The sequence below is a fragment of the Tinamus guttatus genome, unplaced genomic scaffold (genome assembly GCF_059628265.1).
Source record: "Tinamus guttatus ecotype Peru unplaced genomic scaffold, ASM5962826v1 Tinamus_guttatus_pri_ptg000364l, whole genome shotgun sequence".
Lineage (NCBI taxonomy): Eukaryota > Metazoa > Chordata > Aves > Tinamiformes > Tinamidae > Tinamus > Tinamus guttatus.
Genome location: NW_028288898.1, coordinates 1923388 through 1945958, shown reverse-complemented (window position 1 = coordinate 1945958; position 22571 = coordinate 1923388). Strand labels below are relative to the sequence as shown.

Sequence of the window (22571 nt, the reverse complement as noted above, 5' to 3'; positions counted from 1 at the left end):
GCACTCAGTCCCAAATATAGCAAAGCAGAGTTCAAACTAACCACATAATTAGTCCCAAAGAAGTCAGCAAGCTCAATTCAGTCAGTTCAGCAATTGATATAATCGATCAACTCTCATATTTGTCAAGGTCACAGCCTGTGCTTAAATGCCTTTCTGAAGAAAAGTCCTCAGGAACCACCTATATGAAGAAACTATGTAGACCAACATCAACCTGTTGGAGCAGGACAGCTTTGAGAACAGGCAGTTACAGGAAGAGACTGAATGCAGAGTCTTTCCTGCATTCACATTAAACTGCACAGACATAACTCTTGAAAATTAAGTGGTCTTCCTGTGACCTAATAGCTAGTGAAAGATTTTAACACAAGGAAAGCCATTTCCTCGCTTTAAATGTTTAAGAGCTCTCATTCTTCAGCATCAACCAAGTAATGCATTTTAATTCAGCTTTTTGCATTTGTAATTGCTTTGACTACAGGAGAGACTCAAAAGGCATAAACAACCATTGGGCACTTGAAATGTTTTTAAAACATCTCAAAAAATCCATGCCCATCTTTTTCAACAATTCCAGGAACAAGGTATAAGCTTAAATCTATTCCTAATTAGATTTAGGCATATGCTTAAAATACCAGCCGAGATTAAGTGCCCTCACCCTTTTAGGAAAGGAGGATCCTGAAGAGAGGGAAGTAAAACAAACTGGTGACTAGAGCATGTGATGAATTGAGAATAGAAAAAGAAAAACAAAAAGAATAATCTTCCCATTATTTATGCAGGATAGTTCTGTAAGTCACTCATCATGAGACTGCAGCAGCTGAGGGGTTCCTACCTTGAAAGGCTGTGATATGACCAACTATCATGTATTTCAGCTCAAAGTTCAGAGCCTGGATATTCTGCGTCCTCTCCCTCCGGACAGCCGCCTGGTAGCTTTCTTCCATCTTTTTGGTGCAGCATGTTGGTGCTCTGTGTTGACAGATCTGTAGATCTGAATCTAATAGAGGCAAACAGAAAGAAACACAATAATTAAAATACTTATTGTTATGGTGCAAAGGAAGGTTATGTTTCTTAGTCCCAAAACAATAACCACTGTAATAAAACTTGAAAGGAACAGCATTGCAAAACTCTGTTTTTGTCTCCAGGGCACCAATTTATTTTATGACTCTCACCTACATCCAGATAACATCACATGTCCTAATTCTCCTCACTTATTCTGCACCCGTGTTCAAGCTGGGCACTATCACCTGCCCATGCTGACTGCAGGAGAGAATACTTAACACTTCAAGAACCAGCACAAGGACAGAGAGCAAGCACCAAACCACTGAAATAGAGGCAACTTGGCATTTTCAGAGACCGTGAGCTACCAGCAGCAACAGAGAAGGGGCACAATGGCCATTCCCAGGCCCCAGGGCTGCAGCAGAGGTGAAACCCACCCAGTAATATCCACTCGGTATCTAAAGGAACAGCATTACACTGCACCACTGCCTTTAGGAGGCAATAAAAAAAAAAAAAAACACACAAAGAAAAAGCAAGAAAATCATACTACTGCCTAGTCTACAACAAAAATATTTTGGAAAGCAACAACCACCCCTATTTACAGCTCTCCCGCAACCTAAAAACACGTTGTCCATGCCAAAAGCACCTCCCTACCCCAGTTATGAACTGCTGAGGGTGCCAAGAGTACAGAACACCCCTGATGAGCTCTGCTCGGGGAGGCAGGTTGGGAGCAGGTCTCTGGTTTGAGTTCAATTTTGTTCTGGATCGCTAGAGGTCAGGGCTCTGCTCTGGACTTTGGTACAAGTCAAGGCAAGGAGACTTTGGCCATTAAACTAGTTGAACGAGCGCACACATGTAGTCCCCAGAGGAAGGGGCAGCCTGCTGCGAAGGCAGAAAAGGCAGCTCTGGAGCAGCCAAGCCTTCACCCTCACCCTTCACCCTCAAACACAGGCCAACCTGCACAAACAGGGCCTGCAGCTCCCATTGAAGGGACTAGACCTCAGCTACCCCTAACCAGAGACCAGCACAGTGCAATTCATCCCCCAGTAGTGCTTATACCTTCATATTCTGCCAATCTTCCCAGCAGTATTTCCAAACAAAGCCCTAATCCAGAGCCCCACACTTCCCTGCCCTGCACTGTCTCTGCAGACCAACATGGACGCCGCCTCAGTGGCGCCGCGCCCAGGAGCTGCTCGCGCCAAGCGCGGCCCAACTGAGCAGCAGCCAACGCGCTGGCCTGAGCTCGGCCCTCCCGGGCAGCTGCTGCCTCCTCCCCAGGAACGGTCAGCAATTAAGCACAGTCTAACAGTTGTCATTTAATTTGCCTGCAGTTGAAATGCAGGCAGCTACGTGCCAGGGGTTGCAGTGAAGTCACCAAGCCATCCACAAGAGCGGCTGCAGAGAGCAGGACGCGCTGGTGCAAGCGAGCAGTATGTTAAAACAGCAGCTAGTCTGCAACCCCGTGAGCAAAGGGAAAATCCAGACAGGCTGCGGGGACCCTCCGGACCCCTAAATCACAGGGAGATGTCTGCTCTTTCTGCCTCAGATTAACTGTGTCATCGAGACCTCATTAAAAGGTTCCTTTCTGACTATAAGGAAACAACTTATCCATTTATTTCCATCTCTTCTCACCATTTTATAAAAACAATCCCATTACCAGCTCTATTATAAAGGTTACACATGCAAACAGCATGTTAAAAGGCCTTGCAAGGCCCAAAGGCTGCAGACCTGCTGAAGTGAGCCTGCCCCCACAACCCAGATTTGTTCCTGCTCTCTATACATCTCACAAAGGTGCATGCACACTTTAGAAAACATTAGCAATGAAAATCTCCCTTTGCCTAATATCTCCCTTCACATCATAAAACATGAACAGAAGTTTTCTTTAACTTGAACACAGGACTTTCACTGTTATTCTAAAGCACACTGGAGCACCATTAAGGCCACCATCAGAAATGCTGCTCCAGGTAAAAATCACCAACACTAAAGGATTAACACCTATAGTTCATAAAGCATTACTTAGATGACCTACTACTGCAATACTGGCATGTGCAGCTACTTCCAGGCCAGCCAGAATACCTTGCGTTAGTTGAAGGGAATGTACAAAAATATGTACATACGCCTACAGATAAATACAAAATGGGAGGACCACTTTGACAGCCATGGGATTATGCCAGCAAATTTAACGGAGTGGAAACAACAGCAAAAAGCACTGGATGTCACAACTGCAGCGAGCTGGCAGCATCAGCGAGGGCTGCAGCTTGCATGACAGCTGGAGGCCAACAGGCACTGGCCCTGATCCCTTTCCAGAGCAGGAACTCTCCAAAATACACAAGTCCTAAGGGCAGCATCTGCACAAAGAAGCCTTGTTAGGCATGTTGCTGAGTGTTTCACTTTTTCCCATCTCCCTGTGTCACTTGCCTGCTCTTGCAGCTCTCACTCTGGTTTTTAGCCCGCTTTCCAAAATGCTTTCTGCCCTCTTCCCACAGTTGGTGCTTGGCCAGACTCCTTAGCTTTGTCACCATGGCTCGTAACCTGCCCAAAGCTCCTTCACACCTGGACAGGAACACAACATGTCTCACTAACATACACAGAATGCCACTGCATTCCCAGAAAACTCCATCTCCTGACTTCCTCTTGGGACCTCTCTTCACCCTCCTCAAACAGGGTGCCCTCCTACCCTTCTCCCTGCTGTGAGGAACCCAGTGGCCAGGGCATGTTCCCAGGCCACGGCTTCCTCGTAAGCAGCTGGAGCTGTTGCAAGAACTGACCTGCTTGTGCCACTCCCCCGACTCAAAGTCTTTCCTTGGAAATGCTGGATATCAACGCCAGGCTGCCCCTCTGCAAACCGATGTGGCAGTTGCAACGGGTGTTGCATCCTGCTGTTTGCAACCACCACAACATGGTCTTGCAAGGGCTTCCTGAGAGAAGAGCCAAGAGCCGAGTGAGGGAAGCAGCAGCTCCCTCGTGCAAAAGCTGCAGATCATGCAAGTCACAAGCAAGAGCCTCTCCTGCACACGACAGTGCCATATGTCCTGATCTTGTACTCCCACAGGCTGCTTAGTGTTGAATAAAAGGCTTCACATCAGGCCACAGTCGAGTCCTTTAGGGGGTGAACACATGACCATAGCACACAGGTGAGGAAATATTGCAAGAGCTTCCATAAATTTCAAGAGCCTACTATCACTCTTCATCATTATGTCTTGCATCTTCACAGCAGAAAATACAATCCCATCCATTTTTCCTACCAATACAAGTCATAAATATATACAAATTATTTTCAAAGGAATATCTTCCTTCCCCATGACTTCCCAGGACAATGAACTGCATTTCTCTCCAGTGGCAAAAGCAGTGCACTGTCACAGAACTGGGACTTGCAGTCCTTCAAGGAAGTGCAACAGAAACTAAATATGGAGAAAACTCAACTAAAACACATAGGTAACTCTCTGGACTACAGTCTTTACAGCAAAATTGAAATTGTTTTTAAATCAAAGTCATGAGTTTCTAGCCCAGCACAGTTACAAAGAAAACTTCTGAATGCAAATCAATACTGGGCTGTCTGTCTGGGGCTACAGGGAGATGAAGTGAAATCGCTTCATGAAAGGTGTGAATTGCCTCATTCATCTCAACTTTGAAGCCTAATGATAATTCAGATGTTGACGCCGGCTGTTTTAGCAGTGACAGACAACCTTTTTTCAGTAGGAATTTTTGCTAATATTCTCTTCTTCCTGCAGTAGGAATCATACAAGGTAGCACAGCAAAGAAAATTTCCATAGCATCGATATGTCCATTTTCGATTGTATTTCTTATTCTCTCTCATTGCAGCTGTCAACATAAAAGTGTATAAGAAGGTTAGATTGAAAGTGGGGGGAAAAAGAAGAAAAACCTGAAGGGACAAAGGGACTGGTAACTCTTTGACCAGCAGCCTCAGAAGGGGACACTGAAATGAAGAGTACTCAAGAGGGGAGTGAAACTTTTCCCTGGGCCTCCCATAATGCCCCCAAATCTTGATTTTTTTTTAAACCATCTCACTTGAAAACCATATATGAAGCCCAGTGCTCAGCTTGGCCGATTCTCATTCTAACATCTTGCACCAAAGGTATAAACAAGTCTACTGGATAAGCTTTAAATCCATGCTATCCCCAGTATACCAATGAACTCCTTTAGGATTCCATTCTCCTCTCCATTTTATGCCTCTAATTTTAGGGAGATGGGGGAAGAAATTATAGAAACCCCAAAATGTAGAGAAAAGGATGATGAGCACCTTGAGACTATTGACCAAACAGGCATCGCAAACACTGACAGGGCTCAAAGCAGGCCAAGCAGCTGATGCTATGTTGGCAAGTACTCACCCCTTGCACTGGCCTCCCCAGTGAAGAGCAGTAGCTCCCAGCTCGGCTCAGCACCCACGGGTGTCAGCGAGGACACCCAGGGCCACCAAGGGCCATCCCAGGCAGACGGCAAAGGACACGGTGCTGCTTCCGCAGGCGAGGAGGACATTAACACTCATGGGAGCTCAATGGGATTGGGGTCCCAAATGGCTCCTGTGCCAGTAGCACTGTCGGGAACCCCAGCTGCAGCTTCCCATTGCACGAAAGACAAAAGTCAATCAAAAATGAACCTGCAATGAACTATAATTTGGAAGCATTGTAATAACCTAACAGATTCATGTCATAACAGGCATTTGATTTTAGGCAATTAGTTGTGATTTTGGCTGCATGCATCCCATTAAAATCCATGGGAGATGGGAGTCAAATCCCCAGACACATGGGAGAGTTGGTGATGAAATGAAGTAGACCAAAAAGCAGCAAGGGCCCCTTAGAAAACTAATCCATGCCCGGTGAGATTAAAAGGCCAGGACAGTACTTCCATTTGGGCATGTGGATCCTCTGAAGAAGTCAGGAGCGGGAATGACCTTTTGCCCTTACTCCTTCCTTTTTCCTCTGCCCTATTCTGCCCACCTAGACCACAGACAACGCTCTGGTTGTTCTGAGATCAGATGTGAACTGGCACTTCCTTCCTCAGGGCAACAGCAACCACGAAGTAACGATTGGTTTGTGGACAAAGAGAGAGGCAAACCCTTCATGAGGGGCTCCTAAAGCCTTTGGGCTGCCACAGGACTTTATACACTGTACTAAATGTAAACTGCACTTTATGCACCAACAGGTACTGTGAAGCCACCGCTGCTTTTTGAGCAGGGCAAGTGTTCCTCCCCCTCAACTTATCTAGGGCAACACAGATTAGGAAGAGCAAATCTGATTCCTCAAGCTTGAAACTGAAAGGGCAATACTTGAACCAAACACAACTCTGAGCTGCTCTGAATAGCAACAGATATTCTTTCCAGACTTCAAAACTAAGATTAGGTGACTAAGATCTAGCCCCTCTTAAGGCCAGGAGTTTGAAAGCATTACTCTGACAGCAATGTTCTCACCTCGGTTTTTAGATCTCTACCCTGCTTTGGGGGGAGTTTCTTTAAATGTGTTTTGTTTTCCTGCCCTTCAAGCTCATGCCAGCTCTCAGCTGTGCAGGCTGACAGAGCACGGGCTCCTCTGTGCACCCGATTCCTCTCGTGGGCTGCAGGGACCCGTTTCAACTGCAGGCACAGGGCAGCGTTACGAGATGCTGGGTGCTGCTCCCCAAACATGAACCAGCAAGAGCCTGGCCCTGCTAACAAGACCGAGGTCTCTCAGTGGCCACTACTGGCTCCTGGAAGGGAGCAGGGCTGGGTTCCATATTTTGTCCTCTAACAGCCTCCTTTGGCCCTGCTCTTCCAGCCACAAAGAACAAATTTCCCTGCTTTGGTAACACTAAAGCACTGCTAAACACTGCAGCATGAGCACCCCAAAGCAGCAGCACCCCAAAGAACTGAAATTAAATGAGGAGGCTGAACTGGAGATCCTCACACTTCCCTTCCCCAGGTGACAGAGCATTCTCCCCTGCCACACAACACTGTTCCTATCTGCCAGAGCCTTAAAACTTTGGCCACCTTCTGTTTTCAATAACCTGGTTTCTACCTTTCTGCCTGCACATCCACAATAGTTAGAAGTGGCTACTGCCAAAGTCCAGGGCGAATACGTGCGTGTTCCAGCTTAGCAGCAAAAGCTCTTCTGTAGCCCTGAGATTGAATCATATATGTATCTAAATGACTCTTGTGTGTGTACATATATATACATCCACACACACTATTGCAGCCCTGACACTCCATAAAAGCCTAATGCATCCAGGTACCTCCACGCTGTTGTGCTGCAAACCTGCAGACTGCCACTAACCACCCTGCAAACTCAGTGCTATGCAGTTTGATCACTCAAAATCAGTTCTCTGTGCTCCTCTCCATCACTATTAAAGTGGTTTTGTGAGGGGTTGCTTTGCCTTTAACGAGCATGGAATTTGATATGCCCATGTTGTGTCTGGCTACACAATTCCTGCACTGCAATATTCTAAAATTTACATTGAAAAACCTTATTTGGGCCCAGTTCATGTGTTACTGCATCTTGACTTAAAATCATTCATCAAATCAATTAAACCGGTGCAGTTTTTCCAATACGCAAATCAGTTTCAGAGCAAGCACAGTTACAAAACTCACTTCACAATAAGATATAACCAGAAGTGGTTTCTTCTTTGTGTCCCAGTCTCAGATTGATTTGCACAGAAAACCTCAACGCTGTCTCTGTGGCAGCAGCACATGCACAGCACCGGATCAGAGCCAAACACCCCACAGCAGCTCTCAGGTACACAAACGTGACATGAAAAGGCAGGTGTTAGAGATACGATAAGCAGCCGTATTTTAGTGAGAGTCAAGTTTTGCACTCAGGAGAAACAAGTTGGAAGGTATTTAAGCACTGGAATAGATAGCTGAGGAAGGTAGTGATCTTCCATAAGCGATTTAAATACAGCTAATCCTGGCTGCAAATAGCAGGACTGCACCAGCTGATTGCTTCAGGTCCATTTCAGCAGCATTTTGTATTAATCTATTCTTTCAGCAGCTCTCAGCAGTGTATTTTCATAATTACACCCAGTTTTCATCAAATTACCCTTCCTTTATCCACATTCCCAGCACAGCACTCAGGGCAAGCTGCTCAGGCCACCAGCTCCTTAGCACGATGCTGCTGTACCTTTTGTGAGGATTTGGCCCCTAAGATCTCTCAAGAGTAGAGCTTTAATTTCACAGCACAAATCTTGCTCATTTTACTCCATATTTAGTGAGTACAAAGGGAAGACTATGCAAATGCCCCACGACTTAGACCTGAACAAAGTGGAAGCAAACATGTAGATGTGAATGGGAGGCATAATGGTATGGAAAAAAAAAAGCAGCAGCTCTTTTCAAAAGTAAAATGACTTTGTCAGGGTCCCTTTGCACTGTGTGCATGGATGATTTGTGACAAAACACAAAAGTGCTAGCCTAGCACGTCACCCATGTCAGAGATTAGAGCACTTCAAAACCCTTAGTAGTTCAAGCACTCTCTGGAACTTGAAAGGCTTTCTTAGGCGATGCTTAGCTTCTTTATGGCTTTCACACCACTTTGATGTGCACCTAAGAGTGAGGAATCTTAATCTGAAGGTTTTCTATGGAAAATACCCATATTGTATATAAATCACAAAATCTTGTCACCCTGATTAGCATGAGTCAGAAGTTTGAAAAACTTCGTGGCCCCAGTTAAAGGCTCCGAGTCACCACTTCAAGGCTCAGATAGGAAACATGAATTTTGGAGCACTTAGTAACTTCCCAAAGGTTTCCCTGGTAAAAGCATCATGATGCTATATGCACCTATTGACTAAGGCTGCAGCAGTGGCACAAGCGTCACTTTTCCTGCTGTCCTTACTTTAAAGCACAGAAAGCGCAGGTACCTGTGAAAATGCAATCAGTCCTCCTGTTTTACAACATCTCTTCCCCAGTGCAAACACAAGCGCGATTCCCCCCTCCATCCTCATCCACACGGATCCCACAGCAGCACTAAGGGGAATTTCGCCTGCATAACGAGCGGGGCGTCCCCATGAATGGGGCCCTTGTTGCAGCCGTGAATACATCGAACCATTAACGCTTAGGGATGCGCCCAACTACCCCCTTTAACCGGCTGCCAAACAAAACGGCGCGAGCTATGCGGGACCATGGGGTTCAGCACGGGGCTCTAGGAAACGGGCCTCTCCTTTTGCTTTTAAAGGACTTGGCAGTGGCCTGGGCAGGGGACCGAGGGCTGTCTCCTCCGACAAGGGAACGGTCCTCTCGGCGCAGCCGCTCCGAGGAGGGAAGGACCATGACCCCAGGGAGCAGGCAGAGCAATTAGAAGAGCAGAAATTGGTATTTACACACTCCAGAGGCATCACGCGCTGGCCACCACTATTAATAGAGACCCAGGAACAACACACAGGCAGGATACTGCACAGGGTCTCAAAACACCAACTAAAGCAGACACATCACAAGAAAAGGGGAGAAGCTGAAGGCAGCTTCTAGGGGAATAATTTGCCACCTTCTACAACTGCGAAGTTCCTATGCAACTGCCTCACTACATGTGCTTTATTCTTGTCTTTTAGCCTACCAAAATCCAAGACACTAAACTTGAGGGTATTATATGTATTAATGATACTTCCTGAGAAGTTTGACTGCAAAAGGTAACAAATTCAGTAGTAGTAATCAGCATTTACACATCTCCCATTATCTTGAGTGTTTTTAGTCTTCAAACTAATGCCTCGAAATTTCAAAAGAACTCTAAACATTAGTCTTGCTTGTATGAATAGATTAAGTATAATTAATACTCATCCTTTAAAACCGATATACCAAAAGAGGGAAAACAGATAGATTTCCATTATAAAATCTTCTAATAATAGCATATGCATGGCACTTAGCCACAATGAGACACAAGGTTGTGGCTGCTGCATTATAAATCATTGGCCAAATACTGATAAAAGAGCTTAGTGCTTTATAACAAACCTAGAGGAGACCCCAAGGAGCTGCAGCACAGCCAAGGATGCTATAAAGTTAATGGTAAGAGGGCTAGGATAAGACTATGCCTGTGAAGCACCTCGTACAAACCAGGAGACCTCCAACCCAGAGGAGGCTCCTACATGTTACCTGCTACCGAAGCACAGAAGTCACAAATCATGACTCCACGAGAAGCAGCCTAAGTGTTTGAAGAAGATCATGGAGCAGGGGACTGACTCCATGGTATTGCTATGACACGTGGGTCTAATTGCCACCAGGTATCAATACTAGTCCAGCAGACTGCACAACTCAAAACAGAACTGGACAAGCTGTTTTAATCCAGAACAAAATACTGTGTTCTGCAATTCTGCAAAACAATTCCTTCCCCCAAAGGAAAAATTAAATAAGCCTGAAGCACCTAGAAGAACGTAGAGATACATGTGCTGCTTTTTTCATTCTTAAGGAGATAAATTGTTAAGTGTCAACCGAATACCTTATCTCATCCATTGATGATGCTTAGAAATTACCTTAATGGGACTGAAACAAGTATCACCACATTACATGATCTGCAAACATCTCATTTCTTCCAAGATTCTTCAATCATATTCAACAGTAACACCCAACCAAGCTGACAGATTGAGGGTCTGGGTATAAATTCTCATTGTGTCATGGGCTTGGCTGTCAGTAAGAAATTCATTTTGATCCATCAGAATTTGTAATTTCTTGTAGAAGCAGATGCAGGACTCTAAACCAGGAAATGATGAGCATCTACTTGAAGTATTATTAAACATATGCCTGAATTATTTTATGGTTTCATGAAAAAGGAATTAGAAAGGCTCTGCAACACTTGGAACTATAGCTATAGTTTTATCCCATCTAAAAAAGAAACAATTCAAGATAAATCCATTTTACTGTGCAGGATGCATTTTACACATACAGCCTTGCTTTTTGCAGACACCCTCAGGTTCATGCCATTTTTCATGATTAATCTTTATAAAAGCTTTTACTCACTTTGATGTATTTACTTTATTGATTTATACAGCACTTATTATCATGCCAACTAGGTTTCCACTTACCACATTAATGCATTTTCATTAGTGCTGCCCTTTTGGATGAGGACGCGCTGCTCAGCCCCGCTACACCCAGCAGGGAGCACGGGAGACACTCGCCTGTTATTCCCTATCGCAGTCACTGACAGCAAAACATTGATGCTACGGGGCAGCTCTTGAGAAGCACAAGGATCTCAGGCACAGGTCATTTCTTCCTAAATTTGTTCTCCATGTTAAGACCCAGTTTACCATTAGAAAGTCCCGATCTTGGCAGCGGCCAGAGGAAAAACCACTCGACAAGCTTTTTGCAGCAGCGATTTTTGAGAGTGGATGGACAGCTTCCATTAGAGGAACAGCTTGGCTCCGTCCCTTGGCTCGGCTGGATGGCAACACCAAGCTCAGGGGGGCTGGAGGAGTCAGTTCTCTGCTGACTTTTGGACTCTTTACCAAGACATTTGCAAGAAAAGGGCTGATCTAGATAGTTAAATCAGTCTTTCTGCTCACCCAGAGCAAACACTTATGCAGATCATTGAGGATACTGTTTTTTTCTGAGGCTCAGGGATACAAGAACTGGAGATTTCCCTCTGGCGGTGGCAGAGTGATTCCACCTTTACAAGGAACTACTTTTAAACAGATTTTTTGCCTGTGATGGCTCTCAGGAGGGCACACTACAGAATAAGCAGGTGGTCAAGTGTCAAATTTTAGACATAGCAAAAGAGGGAAGGAGGAAAGATATTACTGTTGGCATGAGTCCCATCTGCATCCAGTCACCACCAGTTTCAGGTTAACACTTCTGGAGACAACCTGGGGCTGCATATTGCTATAAAACCCTGCACAGATTAACAGAGGAAGCATCATTTCCTCCAGGAGCTGCAGGATCAGAGCCTTTCTGAGCAGCTGCAAAGTTATCACAGCAACCGTGGTCTGCAGCTCGGACTGCGCAGGCTGTGGAAAGCCTGCTCCTTCCTTCAGGCTTCCTTGGAAGGAGAGGAAAAGGATGGATGACTCCATCAGCTTCCAATTCACCAGAAACCAGGTTCACTTCTAGTGGTTTTTTTGTAGCATGGAGAGGGGAATATTCTGAGGTCAACATGAAACATGGTACCTCTTAGTGGTACTTTGCCTATGATCTTCCTCGCTGTTAGAGCAGTGTTTCAGCTGCAACCCCCCCAAAAATGTATTTCATTATTTAGCCTGCAGAAGGGGAAATGAGCACAGCTGGACTTGGTTTAGGCCATACAGCAAGAGAGCAGCAAAGATGGAAGCAGGATCCATCTCGAGACCCACACATCAGTCGAGTCTGTGGCTCAAACTGCCAGAAAGGCGGCACATCCATAGGGAAGTAGCGAGTGTGGCAGCAAGAGGAGAGGCACTGCAAAGCAAGCCCCACAGCAAGCAGTAATGCCAAAGATGTTGGACAAACATACTTATGGGGATTTGCTAAAGGAAGAAAACAAGGAAACGAGATCTTTGTGTTTTTCATGTGACTGTGCAAACCCTGCTCCCAGGTACCCCTCCATCTACTCCACCAGCCTTACAGCAGTATCCAGGCTAACAGCAAACACATGCATAAACTGCAGTTCACAGCAGAGACCTTTAGTCACTCAGATGGGGCAAAAACTTTCCAGACCCCCAAAAGAAGCACCCGTCACACCTGGCATATGCCAGATCAAGGAGTGACTTCAAAAAAGTGTTGCTGTGAGCAACATGCACTCCAACACTGCACCTTTCCTGGGGGAATTAGTGTTCTTGTTAGGATGATAGAAATAGAGACCTTAGTGGTATTAAAACAAAAATAATGCATGGCATGATCCATTTCATGATAAAAATGGTCAGTTTTATAGATATATGGGAGCTTTGTCCCAGGCTGAGATAGGAGGAAACACACTAACACATACATGGCATGTGGCAAAGAGCTGCTGGGAAGAACTGAGGACTCTCCTGTTGCTATTCAGAAAGTAAAATAGTTTTAACAGAAATTGTTAATGCATGTTCAGCCCCGCAATAGGATATTCAGCACATGTCTATGGTAATGAACTCCTCTGCTGATTTAAGGTGCAGAGGGAGAGCAGGGAATAAATCAAGCTTTTAAAAGGACAAAATCCGCCCTTCAGACGTTAGTCTCCAAGAGCAATGGGGGCAGCTTAAAGCAGCAGCAGAGCATGCAGTATGATCATCAGATACGCACACCTTCCTTGTAGCAGTCCTCAACATGATTATTTTGGACATTAGAAGTTCCTGGGACTCTTTAATAAGCAACAGACTCATCTTTTATACTCTGCAGAAATCAGCTGGCTCCTTTTATCTTTATACACTCACCATACACTCCCCACACACTGCACAGGGTAGGGCTGCACAGCCACATGCCAGTCAAGAAGCATGAGACAGGGCTGGACCTGTGCGAAGAGGGGGGATTTTCTCTTGGTGATGGATAAGGGATGACCTCAGGGATCAGGAGGGCCACGTGTGTCCTGGCTCCGCCACAGCTCGCTGCCTCGATATGGCCAGGCTCCAGCGGGACATTTGGGGCTTCCTACCACAGATTTGGCAGGCGGTGACGCCGCGGAGACGCCTGCCCATAGCTGGGAGCGTCAAGGCGGCCCGTGCCCACGCTCGGCCGGGCTGAAACACAACCCGGGCTTGCCGGGGGCCACGGCGCGCAGCGCCCTCCGCAACCGCGCCGCGAGCGGCATCCAGACACGCTGGAACCGCCGGCTTAGCTGCTGGCAGCGCCCTCGGGGACGCAGCCTGCGACAGCCAAAGGGCAGGAGCAACTCAGTCCCAAGGAGCACCACGAGGAGCCCGCCTTGCCTCCGCTGTTACCCCAACAGAGCCATCCCCAAGGCTTTCGCCTCTGTCAGGTTTGTTTTATTAGCCAATAAACACTGGCTTGAGAGCTGCCAAGGGCTTTCAACACTGCTACGATGGAAAATATCTAGTGCACAGGCAACAGGGCTGCAAGTGCCATCTGCTAGAAAAGAAGCCAAAAACAGCGTGCACACACCCGAGACCCAGCCCAGCGCGCACACAAGCCCGGAGGCGATGGGACAGCGCACAGGGCTGGAAACTGCTCAATAACATGAGCCTAGTAGGGGAAAAAAGTCTAGATATATTCACAGATAACAGCTGTCAGAACAAACCCCTTCTGTAGCTCTTCATAGGCAGACCAGGACACGAGGCATTGCTGGACAAAACACGTGGGGGTGGATTGGAGCACCCTGAAGGTGCAGGTAGGATCAGTACACAGAGCTCCCCTCCAAGCAGCCTCCTCACCAGAAACCCTTGTGAGTGCTGAGATTTCCAAGCGTACTGCCCTCCCTCATGCTACTCACTTACTCAAGGCCAAGTTCAATATGACCCACGAATGCCACGAAGCCACCTCCGAACCATCACAGCATCTCCACCTGCCCACTGGAAGGGCATCGCTGCCCCCAGGCTGTACCTGCCAAGCCTGTGTTTGCAGAACATTTAAAACAACCTAAGTTTAGAGGACATTTTTCAGAAAGAGCTCAGGGAAAAGGAAGGGGGTTAACATGCAGCAAATTGGGTGAGAAGCCTTGATACACCTCCTTCCACTGTCACCGCTAGCAGTGCAAGAGAACAGGAACATAATTCAAGTGTCCAAATGCCTTTCTTGCAGACCTCTTCTTGCCACAAATAATGAGTAATTTCTTGCTCAGCGACAACTTTCTAGCTGGGTGTCATCACAAATGCTTTATGGAAAGGGAAGGCAAAGATCACCAGCACCACAGTCATTTACAGCCACAGCACATCACACCAACAGCCTGTCCCACCTCGTCTCCCACTGCAGAAACCCACACCTCAATGACATTCCTGGCTCAGTTTAGGTAGCAGCACTCTTTCCATCAACTTTTTCTGGCTTTAAGTGGAACTGCTTCAAAGAGAGATGTGAAAAATAAACTGACCACAACAAGTGACAGTTATACCACTGAACACCTACAGACAACTCTACACCAGCAAGGAGCAGATAGGGGCTGCTTTATGAGAGGCTGATAATCTTTTTTAATTCTAGCTTTAAAACACAAACACCAGGGAAAGCAGGGGGGAACTTAATTATCAACAGTGAACTCTTACGAATGACCGTATGTCCATCGGTTTTGGACATGACAGTATTTGATTTGCAATGAATTCCTGAGGTTAATTACACAATACGCAGAAAAAGCTCTTCCTAACCACAGGTTACTTTTGCATTTCAAAGGTGCCCTGAAAGCCTGGAAAACTTTACGAGAAGGCAAAGAGCAACCCCCATGCTACCGGTTAACTTTTGCTAACCCCGTAACGACGCTGTGCGGCTCCAGGACAGCCGGGGACGTTGCTCTTCCTTTCTCCTGTCCCTGCTGCCGAACGCACGAGCAAGACCGAGCTCCCAGCTCCCCAGTGCTGTACATCCCTGTGTCCCTGCGCCCAAGGGATGCCACAGGGAGGCAAAGGGCGTTAAAGCCGCCCAGCCCGACGCTGCAGGACAGCGAAGAGGCAGCCACAGAGCAATGCTGCTCAGGGCAAAGCACAGAAGTAGCCCTATTCTAGGGCAAGATATACGCATCACATATGTGCAGCTATATATACATAAACTTATTGCACATATACGTGCATAGCTATACATATAAACTTTTTAACATTATTTAAGCGTGCTGAACGCACTCAAGCCCGCTCTGCCCGCGCCCCGCGCTCCCCCCGCGCCCCGGCACTGACCGGCGGTGGGCACGTCGGGGACGAGCTTGAGGGGCCCGATCTGCCGCAGCTGGAAGGCCGTCCGCACCTCGTGGCAGCTGGGGGCCTTGGCGCCCGCCGCCGCGCCGCACAGCCCCGCGGCCGCCGCCGCCAGCAGCCAGCAGAGCCCCAAGCGCCGCGGGGCCCCGTCGCCCCGCGCGGCCATGTCGCGGCGCCGGCCCCTGCGAGTCGTGCGGTGGCGGCGGGCGCGGGTTCGAGTCCCGGCGGCGGCGCCGCCTCCCGCGCTCCGCTCCGCGCCGAGTGCGGCGGACGCCGCCGCCGCCACCTCCTGCCGCCCGCCCCGTCCCTCCCCTCAGCGCCGCGCGGCTCCCCGCCCGCCCGGCGGGCTCCGAGGGGGCGCCGCAGCCCGCCCGCCCGCGGCCTCGGCGGTCGTTAGACTTCAACAGCAACAAAAAAGGGGGAAAAAAAGGGAGAAAAGCCCTGACGCGAGTCACCGTTAGAGCCGCCCTGGCGCCGCTCCCCTCAGGGGGACCCTAGGACAGGCACCATGATGAGCAGGGGGCCTGGCCCTTGGCCCACCTGGAGCCGAGGCCTCCATGGGCTGATGCCACCAGGGCCAACTTCATACCAGGCACACTGGGCGAGTGGGAGGTGTCAGGCCCCTGGCACTGCGACACCAAGGCCATGACAGGGCTCCCCACGCCAGGTGGGCCCAGCCCATGGTGCCTTCATCATGGCCCATCATGAGGGACACTGGGGACACTAAGAGGTCACTGCTGCCCTCAGTGAGGCCAAACAGAAGCCAGGGAACCTGTCTGGAATACACAAAGCAGCACCAAAAAATAGCTCCTGGAGGGTACACATCTATTTGTACATTCCCTAGGCTAGCTGATTCCGGAGTGTTCCTACTTTTGGACACGCTGCACAGGGCAACATCCATGGGGTTCCTTTGGGAACATCACCCATATGCTGACCTGATGGCCAGGCTCTCCTGGCTTGTGCAGTCTGTCCACCATGGAGCACATCCATCCTGACCACCAGCCTCCAGGACATCACCCCAGCATGCGCTCACCGTGACGAGATGGAGGAACATCCTTCTCTACCTGTCAGATGGATGCACCACGCACTAAACCGCAACATCGATGACGCAGAGTGGCTTGGCTGTGAAGGTCAGTACCCAACAGGCAGAGACATGCAGCACAAATCACAGTTGGCACTGTGGCCTTCCCGCACACTGAATCTGAGCACCGCCACATTTCCCAGTTCTGGGGAAGCTCCCACCACCTCACCTGTGTCCACAGACTCCATGGCAAGGTGTTACTTCTCCAACTAGCTCCCTTTGGGGCCAGGAGCACCTTGAGGGTAGCCAGTGCCACTGTGAAAGATTTTCCACAGTCATTTTCCCTCCCAGCCATGCTTCAGTATCAACTGCTTTGCTGCACCACAACATTCAATTATCCTTAGCACACATGAGTATTTTCCACTTCCCCAAAACACACCATTTTCCAGAGCAACAAAACCCAAGAAGTCTCCCATAAATGGAGCCTAATTTGCTCAGTACCTCTCCAGCATCTGGAGCATGTTATAAACTACGAGAATTACTGTTGTTTGAGGCCATTATGTCTGACTTCTTTAAGGTTACTTGGAGCTCTCAAGATGCCTCTAATGTGCTCAAGAGCAACAGGGAGGCCCACCTGCAGCTAATTTAACCATTATATACTCCCATAGGTAGCAATGGGAGACCAAGCTCCAAGCTGTGGATGAGTTGCCTGAGCTGTGTTCTGATAGTTTAAAGGAATGGCACTTGAACATTTCACTTGCATTAACTTAGTTCCTATTAAGACAATAGGCCATTAATTCTTTGTGTGAGAAATAAAATCCAATCAGATGCAAAACATTCATCGTTTAAACTGAAAACAAACTGAAAGAACAAATCATGTTTTTACATTCAAAAGCAGAGAGAAAAGGAGAGTCACCTTAGAAAACTTCTGGCCTTGCAGGTCAGAGCTGCTGTCTGCAGCTTTCAAGGGTCATATGAAGAGCCTGGGGCAGCAGCAGAGAATCATGGAATTGTTAAGGTTGGAAGGGACCTTTAGAGATCATCATGGCTGATATCTCAGTGCCTCATCTTTGTGTTAATCTTCTTTTCCTCCCCTTTTTATGATCTTAAGTAATATAGCATACATAAAATTATGTATTTGGTTCTCATTTTGTTAATACAGACATGATTGCTGTTATCTCCTGTCCCCACTCCTTGTCTCAAAATACCATTAAGGACCCAGAATTAAATAGATACGCACCTACAATGTCAAGGAATTTCAGCATCAATGAGCCACCATGTCCATATATGCAATATTGGTTATTTTAACATATGAAGAAAACCACACATATTTCAGATGATTTACAACTATTTTAAAAAGCATGAATTAAGGCTGCACTGTCTTTTTTTTCAGGCTGGAGTCAGAGTTTTTCCTCTACAAATAAAATTAGACCCTGTACATTGTCTGCACATCTTGTCTCTGATTAAAGTGTTTAGATTTTGCTTTAACACAGGGCAAATATTAGAAAGAATTCATGACTAAGCAAGTATCTGAATTCATACATGCATATATATATATATATATATATCTTAATTTAAACCAAATATTCTAGAAAATGCTACTCAGGCATCCATATCATTAGGATAGCCATTATCACCTTCAATAATACTCAGGGGCGCAGACAGCCCTGCAGAGTTTACACCCAGGTATCACACATCTTTCTAGACATTATTTTGGTGAGAAATCACCACCTGTGGTTCTAAGGAATCTCTAAGGACAATTAAATAGCCATGTGATAGAGATGCCTTGGAAATCAGGGGGTTCCCCCCTGAAAAATGCAGCCGGGTCCCAGAGCTGTGTTTGCAAGGGGGTGACTGAAGACACAGAACACAGACATGACGCAGCGGAGCACAAGTCATTTAGGCCCTTTTCCACCCAAACATGTGCTCCACTTCAGTGGAGTAGCCAGGTAAACACAGGCCCAAGTGCTCTGCTGGAACAAAGTTACAGATAACAGAGCTATTTAACCCATTACCATACATGCCACTATTACACTTCAGCAATTTGCTTGGAACGACCGCAGTTTACCTTGTCAACAGGTGTCTTTTGTTTTTATTCTGCAAATGAATAATTATTAATGGCACATCACTGAGAACTGTATCAGTACTTCTTAGAATGAATAGAAATATAAACCTACCCAAACAATCCGCTCAGTCTTAATCCTGCTAAAGTGACCACAGGACTCAGCATGAGCTTTGGCTGCCTAAGAAAAGCAGGGATCAGGTCTAGAATCAGGGGTTTGTATGCCTGTTGTCTCAGCCCTTCTGGTGCTGAAAACAGCTGGAGTTTTGCCAGTGATTTAAATGGAAGCTAGGCTAATTCCCATGTGTTTAAGATAAGCCCATCTCCAATATTGGACATTTCACCAATGGGACTTAATTGGCACAGGGCCTGCTCTTGCCAATGCAGTTGCCAGAGCAAACCCTGTGTGTCCATTAGTCATTACAAAAATAAAGGTAATAATCTAGTCTTTAAAGCTTTATCTTTAGAGACTCAATTTTTCAAAATACTCTAGCACGTGTTTTACTAAAGTATCTAAGGAACTTAGCTGACTACTCATAATTAAAGGTAAGGACCTGTTTAAGTGCTGGAATGAGCCCAAACCACAAGCCAATTTTCATTTAAAAAACAACTTAACCAGCCTCAAAAGAAACACAAAATCCTCTGTGCAGAAGAATTTGTAATTAAGAAGCTGAAATGAGGCTTGTCCTATAAGCTTCCTTTTTCTTTCTTTCACAGAATATGAAATCGATTTTCAGAAGGCTAAGAATACTATATTTCCAGTTGGAGCAAACTGTAAGTCTGAGGATAAATTTTTCAATATAGATTTTAATAGTAAAAAACAGCCAAGCATGAAATATTCATAACTATACCAAGACTAAGAAGCACTGCTAGAAAATTGTTGCTGGTAAATTCACTCAAAATTCTCCCCTTCTTAATGATGAACACTATGAAACTTTAATAGAAAAATTACCAGCATAGGCCTGTCATTCTCTTTTGTTTAGATTCCATTTCCTTCTCTTCTCATTTGCTTTAAATACTGAGCACAATGAAAATAAGTGCATTGCCATACCATGAATTGTTTCCTGCTCTGTATGCATTCCACATGGAAAAATGTGTGCAGACCTTTTTGATGGTCAGAAAGCAGCATTGCTGTACTGCCTTATTATTTCATGGGCATTTTTCATTTTACCAGACAGACCTATTCAAAAGGAGCTTTAGCAGCGCCTGCTGCATTTTTCCCCATCATAGGTAAAGAAAAAAAATAATGTCTGAAAGGCACAGCTGTTAGCTATACCACAACACTCATTTAAAATACAAGTGGACCACCAGCCAACAAAAGGTCTAGGAAGGGAACACAAACAGCACAAAACCCAGCAGGTCAGGATGGCCACTAGGTAAGAAAAATCCTAGTCTTTCTCTCCAGACTGAATAAGGTTTGACACCAACAAACATCCTGCATACGACAGAGGAGACTTCAGTTTTCACCATTTATCATTACCTTTTGGGAATGTAAGAGCAACTATTACGATTTATACTAATAATTCCTTAGCCAATTGGCTTGTGCCCTCTGACAGTGATCATACCCACTATGCTTATTTTGAGAATACACCATGTAAAATACGCCAAAGTCTTCTCTTGATATCATGATTTCAGATCCCTCCCAGATGACCCAAAATATTTTCTCTAACAAGAGTTAGGAACATCAGCTTTTTCATTAAAAACTCTTCCCTGAGAAGCAATTCTAAAATATTACTAAAGATTTAAGGTAGAAAGGCAGAAATGCAGCATCACCACAAATTGATATTGAGCACAATGCAGGGAACAATGTGTGGACTGCACGGTAACAGACAGGATTCTCATCTCAGTAATACTGGCTTGTTCTGTCTGAATTCTTGTGCTTCCTGGAGTGTCCTGGTCCCTGAGCAGGTAAGGACAGTAGCAGAGCTGCTTGCCTCTGTCTGCATGACAGCCTACATGTTCATACAAAGAACCAGCAAGAAGGTTCCAAACTTTTACTCATGTGAGAAGCTACTGCACAACCCAAGGGAAATCAAGTAGGTTACTTGAGCAGTCAGAGCTGCATAATGTAAGCAGAAGTACTTAGCTCTAATTTCCTATACTGCAGAAAATAACTAGTGAAGGAAATAAGAAGTTACAGACTCACCATCCAGAAGTTCTTCCTCTCAACAGTACTGGAGGCAAAAACAGTGTTAGAGGGTGTCATAGTGAATGATAAGAAGTCACAGCAGACTCCATGGACAGCAGCACCAAACTTGCATGCTGAAGATCACAGTATAGAGACATCTGCCTCTGAGGAACTACTTGGGGCCTGGAAGCAGCGCTCTTCACACAGCAAGGAACCTCTGCTAATCAGGGACTGTTCCAAGGGGCTGCAGCACTGGGGAGCGTGGCCTTTTCAGAGCTTGAGGCCCTGCCTTATGCTTTCTCTCAGGGTACAGACAAGCCCAGAGGAGAGGCACAAGCATGTGCCTCGTTACCAAGTACCCCTCCAACATTAAGGATGACAGTCACTAGCATCCCCTTCTTGGTGGAACATGCTGAAGTGCCACGTTCTCTTGAAACACTGAACTCCACAAAATACGCTGCAAAGATGACTTACAGAAAGTCTGTCTATGCTCTCTACAAAGGGCCAACAGGCTGGGCACGCAGGAGAGGGGCTGCACAGTCTCCCTGGAGTGTTGTGACAGGGTGCACACATGTTCCACTGAGCCATCCTAACCCCCCTCACCTCCCACACGGTCCACACTGGGGGCTTCCGCAGTGACAGATGTGCAACATCACATTTAAAGTCTAAGATTTAACACTGACTAAACCTTTCAAAACCTGTCTCATTTCTAAAAACCTTTCAAAAACTCTATTTTGAAAGACATCTAAGAAAATTAGTTCTTATAGGTAAAAATCACAATATGTTAGAGTCCGATCAAAATTGTTAATGAGTTCAGTAAAGTCTTTAAAATACCAGTCTTCTCTAAAAAATAGTTTTCTCATTCCAAGGCTTATAGTATGGATCAAGTGCACTATCTGAAGTTGCTAATCGATAAAAAATTAGAAACATAGCATAACACTTACAATAGAAGCGTGAACAACATCATTATAATTCTTGTAATAGCTTTTTCTAGCAGAACAAATACTCCGACTTCCATTTGTCTAGTTGGGCACTCAGGAAAAAAAGAAGTGATTTTTCACTATATGTCAGAATTTGAAGTTAATTAAAACTAATTGCCCACTGTACTGTAAGTGATGCTGCTGCATTTTCAAATAGCTTTGTTACCATGGGATGATTTACTTAACACTGGTGCCTGTTATCTGCTGAATTCTGGTTTTGCCTTGTGTTGTTTAAATTGTTTATCTTCCGTTTCTGCCTTGTGGCTCTGTATAAAAGGTCATAAATAGCAAAGTTCATAGCTAAGATTGACACTTTATCAACATGAGAAAAAACATCCTAGAATATAAACTAGCTCATCAAAATAATGAACTTATTTGACATTTTGCATTACTGTTCTCAGTAGCCCCTTTGTCCTCAGAATACTTAAGCATTTGGCTTCAGAGCCAAACTTTAGCTCAGAAGCAGTTTAGTTTTTAAGCACTCGTTCTTTCTGCTGCATGGATGCAAACTAAAGCAGGTCCTGCACTGAGAAGACAAAAAAGCAAACCCTATTGCTAGCACATCCAGACATCACTAAGTTATTTTTAAGCCTTTTCAGCTTTGTGGCCAGTGCATAGGTCTCCACACGCTGGATCACACAATATGGGTTGAAGGGGAGGTATGAGGGGTGTAAACACAAGGGTAGATACCAGCAAGCTTAC

General features: G+C 46.0%; 1 protein-coding gene across 1 annotated transcript in view; it reads right to left on the bottom strand.

The window, feature by feature from the left end:
- The window catches only part of LOC104580216 (glypican-5-like), a 269794-nt gene extending 253950 nt beyond the window's left edge, over positions 1-15844 (bottom strand). Inside the window, exons 1-2 of the mRNA XM_088530217.1 lie at positions 15661-15844; positions 821-982 (exon numbers count right to left, since the gene is read on the bottom strand). Of these exons, the coding sequence (XP_088386343.1) occupies positions 821-982; positions 15661-15844 (346 nt within the window). The remainder of the gene's footprint in view (positions 1-820; positions 983-15660) is intronic.
- Positions 15845-22571: the final 6727 nt, after the last annotated feature.